Source organism: Diceros bicornis, chromosome 26 (assembly GCF_020826845.1).
Source record: "Diceros bicornis minor isolate mBicDic1 chromosome 26, mDicBic1.mat.cur, whole genome shotgun sequence".
In the NCBI taxonomy this organism is placed as follows: domain Eukaryota; kingdom Metazoa; phylum Chordata; class Mammalia; order Perissodactyla; family Rhinocerotidae; genus Diceros; species Diceros bicornis.
In genome coordinates, this window is record NC_080765.1 from 2,543,801 (window position 1) to 2,558,320 (window position 14,520).

Genomic DNA, 14,520 nt, shown 5'->3' on the forward strand with positions numbered 1-14,520 from the left:
GTTCCACAGAAAGTGGTTTATTGCTTTTAGAACAAAATAAGGTGCTCTCAGAACGTTTTTTAGTGAAAAAATACTTTTAGAACTTTAGAACTTTTCTAAAACACTACATTGTAAGCTGAAGTAGGCACTTCAGTACAGAAAACTTCGCAGGGGCGAGTGCCTGGGCTGGATGGCACAGCGCGAGGCTGTGTGCACCCCAGCTGGCCGCTCAAAAACGGGGCTTGCGCTTGCGGCCGGTGTACTGGGTGTCAGGTCTGACCTCCCTGTGCCAAAGAAAGAACAGGGGCGGGAAGAACAGAACAGTCTCAGAGGAGATAACAAAAAACCCCTGGGACCCCTTCAGATGCAGGCGAATACTCAGTGGCGAAGACACCCCCGCCCCCAAGCTGTGCCCGCCCAGTACTCACTTGCCCTGACGCCTGCGGCGCTCCTTCTTCTCCAGCACCCACTCCCGGCTCTTCCTCACGACCCCCCGCCGCGCAATCCTGTACGGGACCCTGGGCAGGAGACATGGCTGTGAGCCGATGGATGCAATGGCCTGGCTGCCTCCCATGTTAATCCAGGCAGGGAAAGTGGTGAGCTTCCCTCCAAGTTAGGTGGCCTCCAATGCCCCTTCTACAACAGAAGTCCCCACTCCTGCACACCCCTCTTCCTGGGAACATCTACTGGGGCAGAGCAGCCGTCTAGCAGGAAGGCAGGAGGTGAGAGGCCCCCTCACTCACAGGCATCTCTGTGGTAAGTGCCCACTTGCTGAGTGTGCATACGCCCTTCCTGTGGAGCAGGCAGGAGGCCAAGCTACTTTTGGGGCAACCTAGGCCACGACTGGCTCATGAGAGCCTGGCAGTATCCCAAGAAGGCCAGAGGCCCCATGCCCACTGCTGCCACTGAAGGCCCTAGCCTGACACAGACCAGGTAGGGTCTCCCAACAGCCATACATGTCTGAGGTCAGAAAACAAGGCTGCCCAGCTCATGGTGGCCCTGACGATGATCCTCAGGGGCTGATTTTGGCCTCCAATCCTGGCTGTGGAGAAAAGGGACCCCCTACAGCCCCATGGGAGAGAGGCCCTAAGAACAGGGGGAGCCTGGGCCCCCAAACCACATCCCCACCTGGCAGTTGGGATCAAACTGTTTCCAGCATAACTCATACCATGGAGGGCTGCTTGCCATTTGAGTAACAGACATTCCCTGAACACCTGCATGTGTGGCCCATGTATGTTCTAGTGGGTATGAACCAGCCTTGCCCTTGAAGAGCCCACAAGAGGGTTGTGGCAGAGACCATCCACACTAGGCACAGCGAGGGCAGGGAGGCCCAGGAGCTGCTAAGGGAGTGATGGGGAAGGAGAAGCACAGGGTCTGGGAAAAGCAAGGAGGCCACAGAGAGAAGGTGGTATTTCTACAGGCAGAAGGTGGGGGCAGCGTTCCAGACAAAAAGCAATATGTGAAAACGAGGTAGTGTGAAAGGACTGAAGGGGAAGGTGAGGGAAGAGAAGAGAGTCCTGTGTGCCTGGAGTCAGGAGTATAAGAGGGGGAAGCGCAAGCTGGGCCAATTTACAGAGGTGTGAACGCCAGCAAGGAATGTGTTCTCCCTTCAGTAAGCAGTGGGGAACCAAGGACGTTTTCTATCGAAGGAATGACACAACATTCCTCGACTGTAGGGTGTACAGAAGCAGTGGTTCATGGAAGAACCTTAAGAGGGCCTAGAACTAAAGGGGCAGGAGAGTGACGGGCCAGGTGCAAAGCAGGAGGCAGCTGTGAACTGGGGGCTGCAGACGCAGGACTGACCCCCAGGAGTCTATGAGGAAGGACAAGCTGTGGGGCAGTGAACGGGGGCAAGATGTGAGCCACAGAAGGAACAAGGGGAAAGAGCCATCAGGGGCGATAAAGGGAGCAGGTGAAGATGGCGAGCGCCCCAGACCACAGGCGCCGAGAAGGAAGTGGTCAAGCAGCGGCAAATGCCAGAGGGGCTGAGCCCTCCAGGAGCCGTTCAGGAATGGCAGGGTGGAGGCAGGGGGCAAGGATTAAGGAATGCATAGGTGAAATGAAGCTGATGCAAAAACAACTGAAGATTAGAGATAAATTAGGTAAAGGTTTTGTTTTTTTGTGTGTGTGTGAGGAAGACCAGCCCTGTGCTAACATCTGCCAATCCTCCTCTTTTTGCTGAGGAAGACTGGCCCTGAGCTAACATCCGTGCCCGTCTTCCTCCACTTTATATGGGACGCCGCCACAGCGTGGCTTGACGAGTGGCGCATTGGTGCGCGCCCAGGATCCGAACCTGCGAACCCCAGGCCGCCGCCGCGGAGCACATGCACTTAACCACTTGCGCCACTGGGCCGGCCCCTAGGTAAAGGTTTAAAAGGCTTTTTCTTCACCTACTTATATGTGGTAAGTAGCCTGAAGGTAATTAGACAGAAGTGACAGTAACAGGAGAAGGCCTGAGGATCCTTCCAGTAGACAACAGCCTCCTCCCCTACACTCCCCAAGCCTGAGCACTCGAAGAGCAGGAGCCTGCAGACCTGGAAAGACCAGGTCCGTGCCAGGCGCCATGCTGAGTCCTGCACAAACACGTTCTCCTCAACACACCGTCCACAAGGGTGGCATGGCCCCCCTTTTACAACAGATACAAAATGGATGCTCAGATCACGCAACTTACCCAAGTTTACAGTTAGAACGTGCTGTCTGTAGACACCAGTGTGAGGACAAGAGGGATCCTAAGATGGATGGAGGGAGTTAAGTCTTGCCTCTGTGAAGTAGGAGAGGGGCGCACTCACTTGGAGCAAGTGGTGGGCACCTTAGAGCAGAAAACACCTAGAAGAGCCCCCAAATCCCCATCAGGAATGGGCTGAGGAAGCTAAGAGGATGACCATGGAGGGCCAGGGGGTCAGACGGCACAAATCTATAGTAGGCACGAGGAACACACTCATGATTTTCACCACCGTGGGCCTTCCAAACTCCTTCTCTGCCCATTTTACCTCTTACAACTTTTCACTCATATCAACCAAAACTAAGAAATAACCTCACTCTTTACTACCTTGTAATCAATTATTCATTCAAAAAATATTGAATACCTTTTACTAACAAGATACTCTTCTGATGTCAGCGATATTATTAATACCAGTCCCTACCAAGTTTTCATTCTAGTTAGGGATTCAAATAACAACCAAGTAAGCAAATATATGATTTAGTGCAGTTAAAGGTGTTAAGGGAAGGAGAACTCAACCAAAGACACTGAACAGAGAAATGGCAAGATATGATTTACGTTTTTTAAAAGGAAAAAGGAAAAGATCAGTCTTGCTGCTGCACAGAAAACAAATGGAAATAGGCAAAGAGTGAAGCAGGGAGACAAGCGAGACAGCTTTCCGTAATCCAGGCAGCGGCAGCGGGCACGCAGACCAGGTGGGAGGGGGGAAGGGCTGGAACTGGGATGTACACGGAGACTGGGGGCAGTAGCACTTGCCAATGGATCGACGGCTTGGGAGATGTGAGGAGGACGGGAATGGCTGAGAATGTTAAGAATGGAGCCCAAAAGTTTGGGGGTGAAAATCAAGAGCTCTGTTCTGTTTGAGACACCTGTGGGAAGTCCAGGTATGGACACTTAGGAGGTGGTTCGGAAATCAGAGGTAGGGTTGAGACCAAGGATATCAACCTGGAGTTACAAACCTAGAGTTGATGTTTAAGGCAGTGCAGAAACAGCAGGGGTCCAGGCTGGGCCCCAGAGTGCTCCAGAGGAGGGAGGGCCAGCACAGGAGACTGCAAAGGAACAGCCAGTGAGGTTAAGAGAAAACCAGGAGGGGGTGGGACGCCAAGTGAGCAAAGTGTTAAGGGAGTGATCGGCTGTCAGCTCCTCCTGAGCAGGCAAGTTACAATGAGGACGGAGAAGGAAAAAAAACTGAGAAGCAACCCAAGATTTGGCAAGACAGGCTGGTGATGGCCTCGACAAGAGCAATTTGTGATGAGCCAGAGAAGAGGATTGAGAGAATGGTAGGGGAGACAGCAAGGAGAGGCAAGCATGAGGACTTTTGTTATAAAGGGAAGCTGATCAACAGGGTGGTAGCTCATTGTTGTTATGGGGTTAAGGGAGGATCTTTTTGAAGATAGGAGAAACGGTGCAGCACATTTGGATGCTGATGGGAATGACCCAGGAGAGTAAAGATGAGGATGCAGGAAAGGGAAGGGAGAACCACAGGAGCCAAGAGGGGAGGGGGTCCAGGATGCAGGTGGAAGATGCAGCCTCACGGACAGAGAGGACAGCCTGCCAGGTGTGGCAAGAGGGAAGGCAGAGAGGAAGAGAATAAGGTGTATGGCTGCCCACAGACATCCAGAAGGGCCCCAAGCCACTCAGCCCGAGGCAAGTGCAAGTACAGTCCCAAACTGTTCCCTGGTTCTATTACTACCCTGGTGTCACTGCCACATCTGAACCTGAAAGATCTGGTGAAAGCAGAGAGAAATGGAGTAGTCTTGCTGCCGCCACCTTGCTTCTGTCATGTCTAACAAGCTGGTGGCAGCAGCTCCCTGCCCCTTCGGCGTTACCTCTCATTTGTGAACGTGGACTCCCTGGCCGCCTCTTCCCCCAGATTTCCATTCAGGCCCTGAAGGAACCAAAGTGCTATTAGATCACCCTGGAGATCTCTCAACCCGTCCGCCCCACCTGAGAAGGCCTGAGCCCTTCCAATAGGTACTTGGCCCAGCCCCACAAGAGAACCCAAAAGACCTGGGCCTGCAAACTCAGGGTCCCTCACCTTTGGCACAAAGGTCGAAGGTCCAGAAAACAAACAGAGGTAGAACCTGAAACAAGAAAGTACAGAGTGAGGGCTGGGTTCATCAAGTTTTGCAGCACAAGACAAGTCCTCACCTTCCCTCCCAGAAACAGGTACAGAAAGTGAGGGCCTCCTGCCTGCCTGGGCCCCGGTGACCCAACCAGCACTACTCTGGTCCACACTCATCAGCGGCCTGCAAGGGCCACAGTGTCCCCCTCTCCTGCAGCACAGGCTCACGCTGGCCCCCAGCACTCACTTCTTTGCTTTAGCACTGTTGGGGTAGTCCACCACCACACCTCCAGTGAAGCCAGCCTTGGTGGCCTGGGTCGTGATCAGCTCCAACTGATGAGAGAACAGTGGTGAGTCAGGTAGGGAGGCTGGAGCAGCAGCAGCTTCCCCTCCACTCGCCTTAAGAAACCAGTCTGGTCCCAGGATGGACCCTGCCTGGGACAAGTGAAGGTCTTCTTTATCAGACTCTTCCCAATTCTGAGTCCCCAAAAGCCACATAGAGGAAAGTGCAGGCTAGAAGCAGCCATGGTATACACCTCCCTTGGGGGAATTACAGAACAAGCAATCCCCCTAATTCTCACTTTCTAGCCCAGGGACCCATCTTCCCCACTCAAATCTCAGGAAATGAATGGCCATCAATGAGGAGGCAGACTTGGGGGCCAGCCCGGTGGCACGTTAAGCGTTAACATGCCAGCGGTTAAACGTGCGTGCTCTGCTTAATCAGCCCAGGGTTTCCAGGTTCGGATCCCAGGCACGCACTGACGCACCGCTTGTCAAGCCATGCTGTGGCGGGGTCCCATATAAAGTAGAGGAAGATGGGCAATAGATGTTAGCCCAGGGCCAGTCTTCCTCAGCAAAAAGAGGAGGATTGGCATCAGATGTTAGCTCAGAGCTGGTCTTCCTCACCAAAATAAAACAAAAAAAATAAGGAGGCAGACTCATTCATATTATTTAGTCAGAGACAGCTCACCACTTTTCTTTCAGTCTGTACTTCCTACCCCCTCGTTCCTCATTCCTACTGCATTACACTCCACAGAACAGACAACTGATAATGCTCTCTCAGCCACTGCCTTATTTACTTATTTGGTTATGGAAATCAGTGATATCACATTACCTGTAATACCACCTTATCTGTCAAGGGAAGACAACCGTCCTACCCAACCCCTACAGATAGATACCACCCCTCTTCCTTAGGACATTAAGTCATAAAATGTACCATCAGGGGCCACAGGGACCACTCTCAAGTGCTCACTCCCTCCTTTTCCCCCCAATCAGCATGAGGTTCCTTGTTCTGTCCCATTCCAACAGTAGGAGGGCAGGTGAGTGAGGAGGACAGATGACCTGTTCCAGGTCCCTCCCCCTTCCCTGTACCTCCAGCAGGCAAGGAGCTCACCTGTTCTGAGTTCTCAGGGTACAGCTGCAGGACAGCTCGGGATCCACGGACCTGCAAGCCACAGAAACATTGCTATCTTATAAACATCGCATGGGTTCAGGACCCCTTATTCACTAAGTATTTACTGAGTTCCCATTATGTGCACAGCACTGTGCTTAGGGCCAGGGACACAGCCATGAACAAGAGCTAGCCCCTGAGCTTTTGGAGCTCACATTTCAGTGAGGGAGGCAGCTAATTTACAGCAGTGATCAAGTGCCAAAAAGAAAAATAAACTAGCACAAAGGGATGGCCAGTGACAGAGAGTGCTGAGTTTACTTCTGCTTCACGGAAGGCCTCTCAGAGGGACACTTGAGCAGAGACCTGAATGCAGTGGAGAACTGGCTATTTAAATGGATGAGGGAAGAGCATTTCAGCAGAAGAGAAAGACCAATACAAAGGCCCTCAAAAGTTCAGGATTAACCCCAATGCATGAAAGGGAGAGAAACCACGCAATGGGCCAGACCAGCCAGCCATCTGCAGAACAACCCACCCTAGGAAAACCAGGAGTGAGGTGGGGAAGACTAAGGAGACCAAGAAACACCTGGATCCTTCAAAAAAGTCAAAGAATTCATTTTTAGGACTTAGAATCTCAAACTATCATCTAATCTTAGTAAACAACAGAAAACATCATCAGTTATAAACACAAAATAAAGCTAACAAAGGCTCTCTCAGTGGTAAATAACCACCCTGCTCCCCATCTGAGCATCAGCAGTAGGGGAGGGGCGAGGCTGAGGATGTGAGCACTCTAGAAGGCATCCTCTGTGTGGCCTGGACACAATGTCCCTGCCCTCACTCTGTGGAGTCCATGCCCCAAACCAACTTCTGATTAAAATTCAGCATAGTGGACACAGGAATTGTGATCGGTCTCAGATTGTGACATCAGTGTCTTTCTGCATTTCATCAGCGAGTTTCAACCCACTGAGTTTTCTGTTTAGGCTGAGGACCTGGACAGAAGTACCCACAATAAGTTCCTGCCACCCCATGCAATCCCATCTGAATGGCCTTCCCATTGGACACCTCTACTTCATCACTCTACCTGCAGGGCAAGGGAGAGACGGGCAGCCAGCCCAGAGGCGGAGGCCATCTCATACTCACCAGCACAGAATAAAGAGAAGAAAAAAAGCAGTACAGGCGCTTAGCAGGGATGTCAGACTTCTTGTTAGCATTACAGAGCCACTGCACAGCAGAAATGCTAAAACAGGAAAGGACCCTAGTCAGGAAAGGGACCAATACACATCGCTTCCCCCTGCCTCTTCTAGACTCTAACATCGTACATCCTTGGTCTCCAGATGAAACCCTCCTGCTCATAACTCTCCTTCTTGCCATGTGCAGGTCCACTCCAGGTCACTACTCTACAACACTGACCCAAACAGGGTGTACAGAAGGTGAGCATTAACTTCCTTGCAGCCAGTCCAAGCAAACATTTCTTCAACCTTGTTTCTACATGCATCTCAAGTTTAAAATTACTAAGCATGTCAAGGCTGCCTCTGCCACCTACCCCTTCATTCCCTTCTTCCAATCAAGGGGAATGTGCCTTACTATACTTACACAAAGCCATTCATTCACCCTCCTCCTAAATCAGTTCCTTCAATGGTACCTGCCCAAGTGTCTCCACAAGTCCCAGATTTAAAACCTCAAGGAGCTATGTCCTCCTTTCTGGCATTCCCCTCCTCACTGCTGTGCACACACATCCACGGAACCCCAAACCCTGCTGCTTTGTCTGACTGCCTCTCCCAGTTTTTACCTCCCTCTGCCACTCTCCTGGCTCAGCACACATTACTGTCTCGACTGCTTCAACCACCGAACTTAGCTCTCCTCTCTCTTCTCTTACATGACCCTCCTAAAACACAGACCTGATCTTGTCACTCCCCAGCTCCCCATCAACTACTGAATAAATCCCAAATTTCTTAGGACGGAGTTAAAAGCCTTCTAGGAACCAGCCCCACACAATCTCACCTTCCATGAAATCTCTCATTCATCCCTGTCATCTATCAGACTCCCTTCCCCACCTGCTTCTGTGCCTTTGCTCACACCATTCCTTCACTCAGAAACCCTCTCTCTGACTTCAGATTCCTCCCCATCTTCAAGGCCCAACCCCAGCCTCTCCTCCCTCGTCAAGGCTTTCCTGTGCTCTCTTGCTTCTCCTCACAACTCTGGTGGGTCCCACGACTCCCTAGTGACACTCTATACTCAGCTCCACGTTTAGCTGTCTGGCCCAAGTCTTACAGTACCTAATAAACCATGGAGAGTCTTAAGAACAGGGACTGTGTTTTAGTTCCACAAACTCCACAGCACCTTGTACAATGTCTTATATATATACCAAATGTTAAAAAAAAAAAAGAAAAAGCTTGCCATACCACGTTTCCTCTTAAAGACAAACAAAAAATGACTATTTACCCCTAAAACATACAGACCACATCGTTAGCCTTTGATTTTCTGCAGCTTAGAACATCTCACCCAATCATTACTAATAAGCAACTGTTATCCTTGAAATGTTTTGCTCCCCCCCCACCCCCAATCTTGTTCCCAAATGTAAGCTAAGCCCTTACCCTAGAAGAAAATCTTCAAATCCAAATTTTTACTACTTACCCAGATCCCTACTGTTCAGTCTACAATCACAGGAGGAGGTCTTCCCCCAGGTAATGACTAAACTATGACTTTCTCCCTTATTCCCTACCTCCACCCACAAAACACAACACCAAATACTCAACAGAACTTAGCACAGAAAACAAAGAACAACTTCATGTTTCTAACAGTAATTTCAGTGCTCTAAGTTCTGTTATCAAAGTTCTATGTATCTGCTCAAAACTGACCCAGAAAGGACTCCCAAGCCACTTAAAGAGGCTGGAGCAGTCTGGGCCACTCTCCACTACAGAGTCCAGAAAGAAGAGAACAAGATGGCTGCTGAGGCCACAAAATGGCTCCCACGGGCTCAGACCACCACCCTTCCCCCGCCCCCACACACAAGGCAAAGAATCTCTACCGCTGGTGCTTGACCCTGGCAGTGCAAAATAATCAAAGGAGTAGATCGTTTCCAAATACAAAAAAACACGTATTTGGGAGCCTCGCTCCAACCTTATAAATCTGAAAATCCTGGGGAATGTATATTTTTAAGCATCCTGTGTCACTCTGCTGCACAGACAGGTTTGGGAAGCACTGGCCTGAGGACTAAAAGCAGGACATGAAGACTCTTACCTGATACAACCATCAAAGGTGCCCGGTTTGAAGGGGAGGCCCTGGCCCATGTCCCCTAGAAGCAGGTCTCCCTCCGTGTCTCGGTCCAAGGCCGCATCTACATCGGACAAGAGTAAGTCAGGGAAACAGACCCTACGCATAGCTGCTCCACACTCATGAGGGTAGCCCACCCCAGTGCTAAACAGGACGTACTTACCCAGCATGGCAGGGCTGATGTCAATGCCCACCCAGTAGTGCCCTTCATCCGAGAGATAATCTCCACTCAGCCCAGAGCCGCAGCTGGAAGACACCATCAAACAGGGACTCAGCAGTGTGAGTAGCAAAGGCACTCCACTACCTGGACAGTGGGAACCGGGCCCAGGTTCTCACCCAATATCCAAGAGGTAACAGGGCCGATCTTCGGGCAGATAAAGGAGCTCCAATGCTCGTCCAGCCATCTTGGTCTGGACGTCAATCATCCGTGAGCTGGGAAGGCAGAAACACAAGCAAGTGATAAAGGAGTTCTGAGCTAAAACCTCACCCAGAGCAAAAAAAGCCAGAGAAAGAGAAAAAGAAACAATCACCCTGAGGTACTCTACCGGTCACCAAACTCAACCACAACTATTTAAAAGTGACCCCAGAAGTCCACATAATACAGCAACAAGTTATTTTGTGACACAAATTCTAACTGTACCAGCTGTAAAGCTAACGTGAAGAGATTAGCTAATGACCAACTATCAGCTATTTTCAGCTCAATCAGGCTTTGATGTTGTATTACTTAAGAACGTGTTCTCTGGAAAAATTACTGTATAAAGATCAACAATGCACAACAAAATTCTATAGCAGTGCTGAGATATAAAATAAGAAATAGGGCCGGCCCCATGGCGCAGTGGTTAAGTGCGTGCGCTCCGCGGCTGGCGGCCTGGGTTCAGATCCCGGGCGTGCACCGACGCACCGCTTGTCAGGCCACGCTGTGGCGGCGTCCCATATAAAGTGGAGGAAGATGGGCACGGATGTTAGCCCACGGCCAGTCTTCCTCAGCAAAAAGAGGAGGATTGGCATGGATGTTAGCTCAGGGCTGATCTTCCTCACAAAAAAATAAATAAGAATAAAATGAGATATATAACACAAGCCACGTATGACTTTCTAGCAGCCATAGTTAAAACGAAATACGTGAAATTAATGAATAGCTGTTTACCCAACCCAATATACCTAATAATATATTTTGCTTAACCCAATATGCTCAAAACATCATTTCAACAGATCAACACACAAAATGATCAACAAAATATTTACTTTTTCTTCATACTAAGTAATTTCGACTAGACACATTTGAATAGATGGCTGATGGCTATTAGTTACCATATTGAACAAACAGGTCTATAGTATACCTGGTTTTCCCAGGATCAAGAGAAAGAATCACACATAGTGGTTTTCAGAATGCCAAACAGATGGCTCTGCAGCTGGAAAAAAGTCTGTTTGCTACATAATGACAACCGGGCCAGAGATTTTTGCTGACCATCTTGGTCTTGGACTCCGATTTGAACAGAAAGGAGAGAACAGGTATCTGTAGTATCTTCTAGAGGAATCTATCAGAAAGGCTAGCCTTGGAAGTCCCCTCTCTAGCCCTCACCTGTTAAACAACTTCATAATTATACAAATAAGCACCCTCCATGAAATTCAGATACCACACCAAAAGTTCTCATGAGGAGTCAGCTAAATAACTAAATAAGGGCAGACCTTCTAAAGATATTCTAGAATAAGCATTCTATGAATATTATTTCCTTCCCCCCGATACGAATGACCCCCCCACAAGTATCCGTTGCCTCCTATTTTACCACATACTTAAAACACGTTGTCACATTAAACTTTGAAAACAACTTAGACAAAGTAGGTGTAATCACTCCCATTCTAGTGTTGAGGTTGGTTACTAAGGCCCAGAGGGTTCGGAGGTTTACTTAAAGCTGACTTTGCCAGTGGGAAAAATCGGACCAACCCGGGTCCCTTCCCTCCCCTACCCCCCGAAACTCTGCGTGATTTCCAAGCAACTTCCGCAATCAGGGCAACCTGCCGGCTCCCGACCCCCGACGCCGCGCAACATCCAGGCTCCCCTTACTTGCGCACGTATTTCCGGGCTTCATTCTTGTCGTAAAACTGCGGGAAAGAGAAAAAGAAAAGGGGAGTAGAGGGAGGAATCAAGACGCGGAGGCCCTAGAGAAGAACAGAGGGGTGCCCGCAGGCCACAAGCCTCACCAGCTCCGGGGGCCCGCCGTGCTCTGGTCTCCGCCCGCGGAACGCCATCCCCAGCGCTCGTCAGCACGGCTGGTGCCGGCGGCTCACGGAACCTGGCTTTTATGTCATCGGCTCCGGGACCGCCTCGTACTACGCATGCTCCACGCCTGTCCCCGCCTTCTCTTTCACCCGATTGGCTACAGGGCCTACGCGTCGCGAACAACGCGCGCCTCCCATTTGCTAGTTCATCTTGCACCGCCCCCCCCCCGACCCACGCAAGATGGCAGCCAAGCGCTCTCTGAGGTACCCGGGGCTGTTAATGTGGAGGTTGTGGCAGGCCGGGGGAGCGCCACAAAATCCGGGAGCCGGCCTGCGCCTGGAAGTGAGGGCTTATTCCCCGGGCGACGGCTCATACTCGCGCACGGCGCTCTATGAGCTGCTCGGCGTCCCCTCCACAGCCACGCAGGCGCAAATCAAGGCGGCCTACTACCGGCAGTGCCTCCTCTACCACCCGGACCGCAACTCGGGGAGCGCCGAGGCTGCCGAGCGCTTCACGCGCATCTCCCAGGCCTACGTGGTGCTGGGCAGCGCCACCCTGCGCCGCAAGTATGACCGCGGCCTGCTCAGCGACGAGGACCTGCGCGGACCCGGCGGCCGGCCCTCCAGGACGCCGGCGGCCGACCCCGGCGCGCCCCGCGCCCCGCCGCCTGCCTCTCGGGCCCCCGGCCGTGGTCAGGCCGCGCCGGGCGCCACCCGCACCATGTTCGACTTTGACGCCTTCTACCAGGCGCACTACGGAGAGCAGCTGGAGCGGGAGCGGCGCCAGAGGGCCCGGCGTGAGGCCCTCCGCAAGCAGCAGGAGGACCGCGCCGCGAGGGGCTTCCGCTGGGACGAGACCCGCGACACGGCTTTCGTCTTCCTGCTCCTCGCCATCTTCATCATCGTGGGCTTTCGTTTTTAATCGGAGAGAGGAGGGCGGGGGAGCAGCCCCAGCCAGCCCCACGAAGATGGGCTTTCCCGTCTTCTCGAGCCCTTTGCCCTCCATAGTCTACCTCTGCTGGAGTCCGAAGGACTGCTCTCCCCTCCTCTTCCCCGCCCGCCCAGCCTAGCCGTGGACCTGCACATCCCTCCCTCCACGGTCCAGAAAAGGTGGCTTTTCGATGCCCGAGAAAGAGGCCCCAAGATGGAGAGTCCCGAAAGCCCAATAGTGAAGGGTTTTCTGGAGTCCCTTGGGTGCCTGCTTCCAGAGGTTGCCTTCCTGATGTTGTCCACTTCTGGAACACTTGCTCTGGCTTTGTTGTAAAGCTCTGAGCAAGCACTGGCTGCTCCTGCCCTGCGTGTCTACCGTGGGGCTCCTCTGTAACCTTGAAACGTGCAATGTGACCAATTGTTGGCTGCCAAAAGAAAAATTCTGGGGTTGTACGAACCTTGTCTTTCTGTGAGTTCCCCAAGCCACAGGTGAGACCTGGTGTAGGGTAAGAATGTGGTATTTGGAACCTTGCCATTCTTGTGTGGTCAGCCCCAGACCCCACTCTCCCTTCTGTTGGTGGCATGTGAGAGTGGGAAAGCAAGGTCATCAAGTAAGGAATGAGCGTTCCTGTGCTCATAGTTATCTAATGGATGACCTTGGAGAAGTTACTCTGTGGGCATGACAGCAAAGGAGCACATCATCTGCTCTCCTGAGGTCTGTCACATTTTATTATCCATAGTTCTGGTGGGCTCGGTGATTAAAACCTGATGCCGGTCAAGTCAGATTTATCCTTGGGATAGTGTACCGGTCACCAGGTCATCCCTTTACCAGCCAGCCCCATGGCTAACTGTGCAACTCATACCCTGCCAGAAATAGAGCAACAAACTGGGAGTTTGAGTCGTCTGAATGTGGCGCATCCTCCTGCTTAGCTTGCAATGCTTATCGCAGGCCCCACAAGACAAGTACTTGAAACATGGCTGCTTTTTTTGTCTAATTCGTGCTAAGCAGCGGTCATCACTTGGCTGGAGCTGTAATAGTCAGGCTCTCTTAACCATGGGGGGTGTGGGTTGGCTGTGAGATTGTAGGTGCTCAAACGTTTATGCACTGGGACTGAGTGTAAAGCTGTGGGGATAGGAAACCTGTGCAAGAGATCTCCCACAAGGGTGAGGGCCTAAGTCTAGGTTCTAAACGAAGTCAGAGGTGCTTTGGTATCTTAATACCAATTCCCACACTCAATCTTTTGTGTGAAATCCTTGTATAAATTGGGATAAACTCACAGCTAGTTCAACTTGGTCTCTTGAAATCCATTCAATTCTCTCTAGCTTTGGAGGGTTGGCGCAAGCTCTTGGTCATGGCTTTGCAGTGACCCTACAATTAAGGGGTAAAGCTGTGAGCCCAGTCTGGTTCAGACTTGCTGGGCTCAGTGAGCCTTGATTTGGGGGGAGGGGCAAATGTACTTTGAAAAAGAACATTTAATGTTATTATGTTTCATATTTGGAAAACAAGAGGAAAGATCTGGGTTTTTTTTTGAAATGCCAACTACAGGAAATGAAGCTTAGTAAAATGTACAGAAACTAGTGATTCTCAACCAAGGAGTTGGGGTATAACAAAGTGTCCTTGGGGCAAGATTCTATCAAAGTTTCTATCAAAAGGGGTTGGGATTCTTTTGGATTTTATTTGTAAAAATACTGGTGGTCTGTAATAGCTGGGACCTTTCTCATGGGCTGCTTGACATAGACTCCTCAAGTTTGTTCTCTGTCCGTGAAGAACATGGAGATAAATAAAGGTTCCAGAGGGTTTTGGGGGTTGGGGAATCCAGAATGTGAAACTTCTGGAACATTCCAGAACATTCCATGCAGCTCCAAGCAGGGTAGTCAATAAAGTTTATTAACCATCCAACTTTGAGCCTCTCCTTAGGCCTAGAATTAGGCCCACTGTACTCTTATAGT

General features: G+C 51.0%; 2 protein-coding genes and 1 non-coding gene across 4 annotated transcripts; 1 reads left to right on the plus strand and 2 right to left on the minus strand.

The window, feature by feature from the left end:
• Position 1: 1 nt before the first annotated feature.
• Positions 2-11,719, minus strand: BUD23 (BUD23 rRNA methyltransferase and ribosome maturation factor). Of its 2 annotated transcripts, XM_058568988.1 has the most exons (12): positions 11,623-11,719; positions 11,486-11,523; positions 9,760-9,855; positions 9,587-9,669; positions 9,391-9,487; positions 7,291-7,387; positions 6,157-6,207; positions 5,011-5,096; positions 4,737-4,782; positions 4,528-4,586; positions 408-497; positions 2-263 (listed from the first exon to the last, which is right to left on the minus strand). In XM_058568988.1, the coding sequence occupies exons 1-12, from the start codon at positions 11,668-11,670 to the stop codon at positions 209-211; spliced, it is 846 nt and encodes a 281-aa protein (XP_058424971.1). In that variant the 5' UTR covers positions 11,671-11,719; the 3' UTR covers positions 2-208. The 2 variants fall into 2 exon arrangements, with proteins under 2 accessions (XP_058424971.1, XP_058424972.1); XM_058568989.1 differs by lacking the exons at positions 2-263; positions 408-497 and adding an exon at positions 2,651-2,708.
• Positions 934-1,065, minus strand: LOC131423002 (small Cajal body-specific RNA 20). The gene has a single exon (XR_009224177.1). It is a non-coding gene; the product is annotated as a small Cajal body-specific RNA 20 (non-coding RNA).
• Positions 11,720-11,757: 38 nt separating the features above from the next.
• Positions 11,758-14,470, plus strand: DNAJC30 (DnaJ heat shock protein family (Hsp40) member C30). Its single transcript, XM_058568990.1, is given in 2 exon segments — positions 11,758-11,826; positions 11,828-14,470. Coding segments are annotated over 2 exon segments (804 nt in total). The 3' UTR covers positions 12,563-14,470.
• The last annotated feature ends 50 nt before the right edge of the window (positions 14,471-14,520 follow it).

What these genes read in the sequence shown, in the direction of transcription:
- BUD23 (XM_058568988.1), bottom strand. Translation starts at nt 11,670, where the DNA reads ATGGCGTTCCGCGGGCGGAGACCAGAGCACGGCGGGCCCCCGGAGCTG. An exon ending in ACGGCGGGCCCCCGGAGCTG is followed by an intron (nt 11,524 to 11,622) that starts GTGAGGCTTGTG and finishes TCTTTCCCGCAG; the next exon opens with TTTTACGACAAGAATGAAGC. An exon ending in TGTTACCTCTTGGATATTGG is followed by an intron (nt 9,670 to 9,759) that starts GTGAGAACCTGG and finishes GGTGTCTTCCAG; the next exon opens with CTGCGGCTCTGGGCTGAGTG.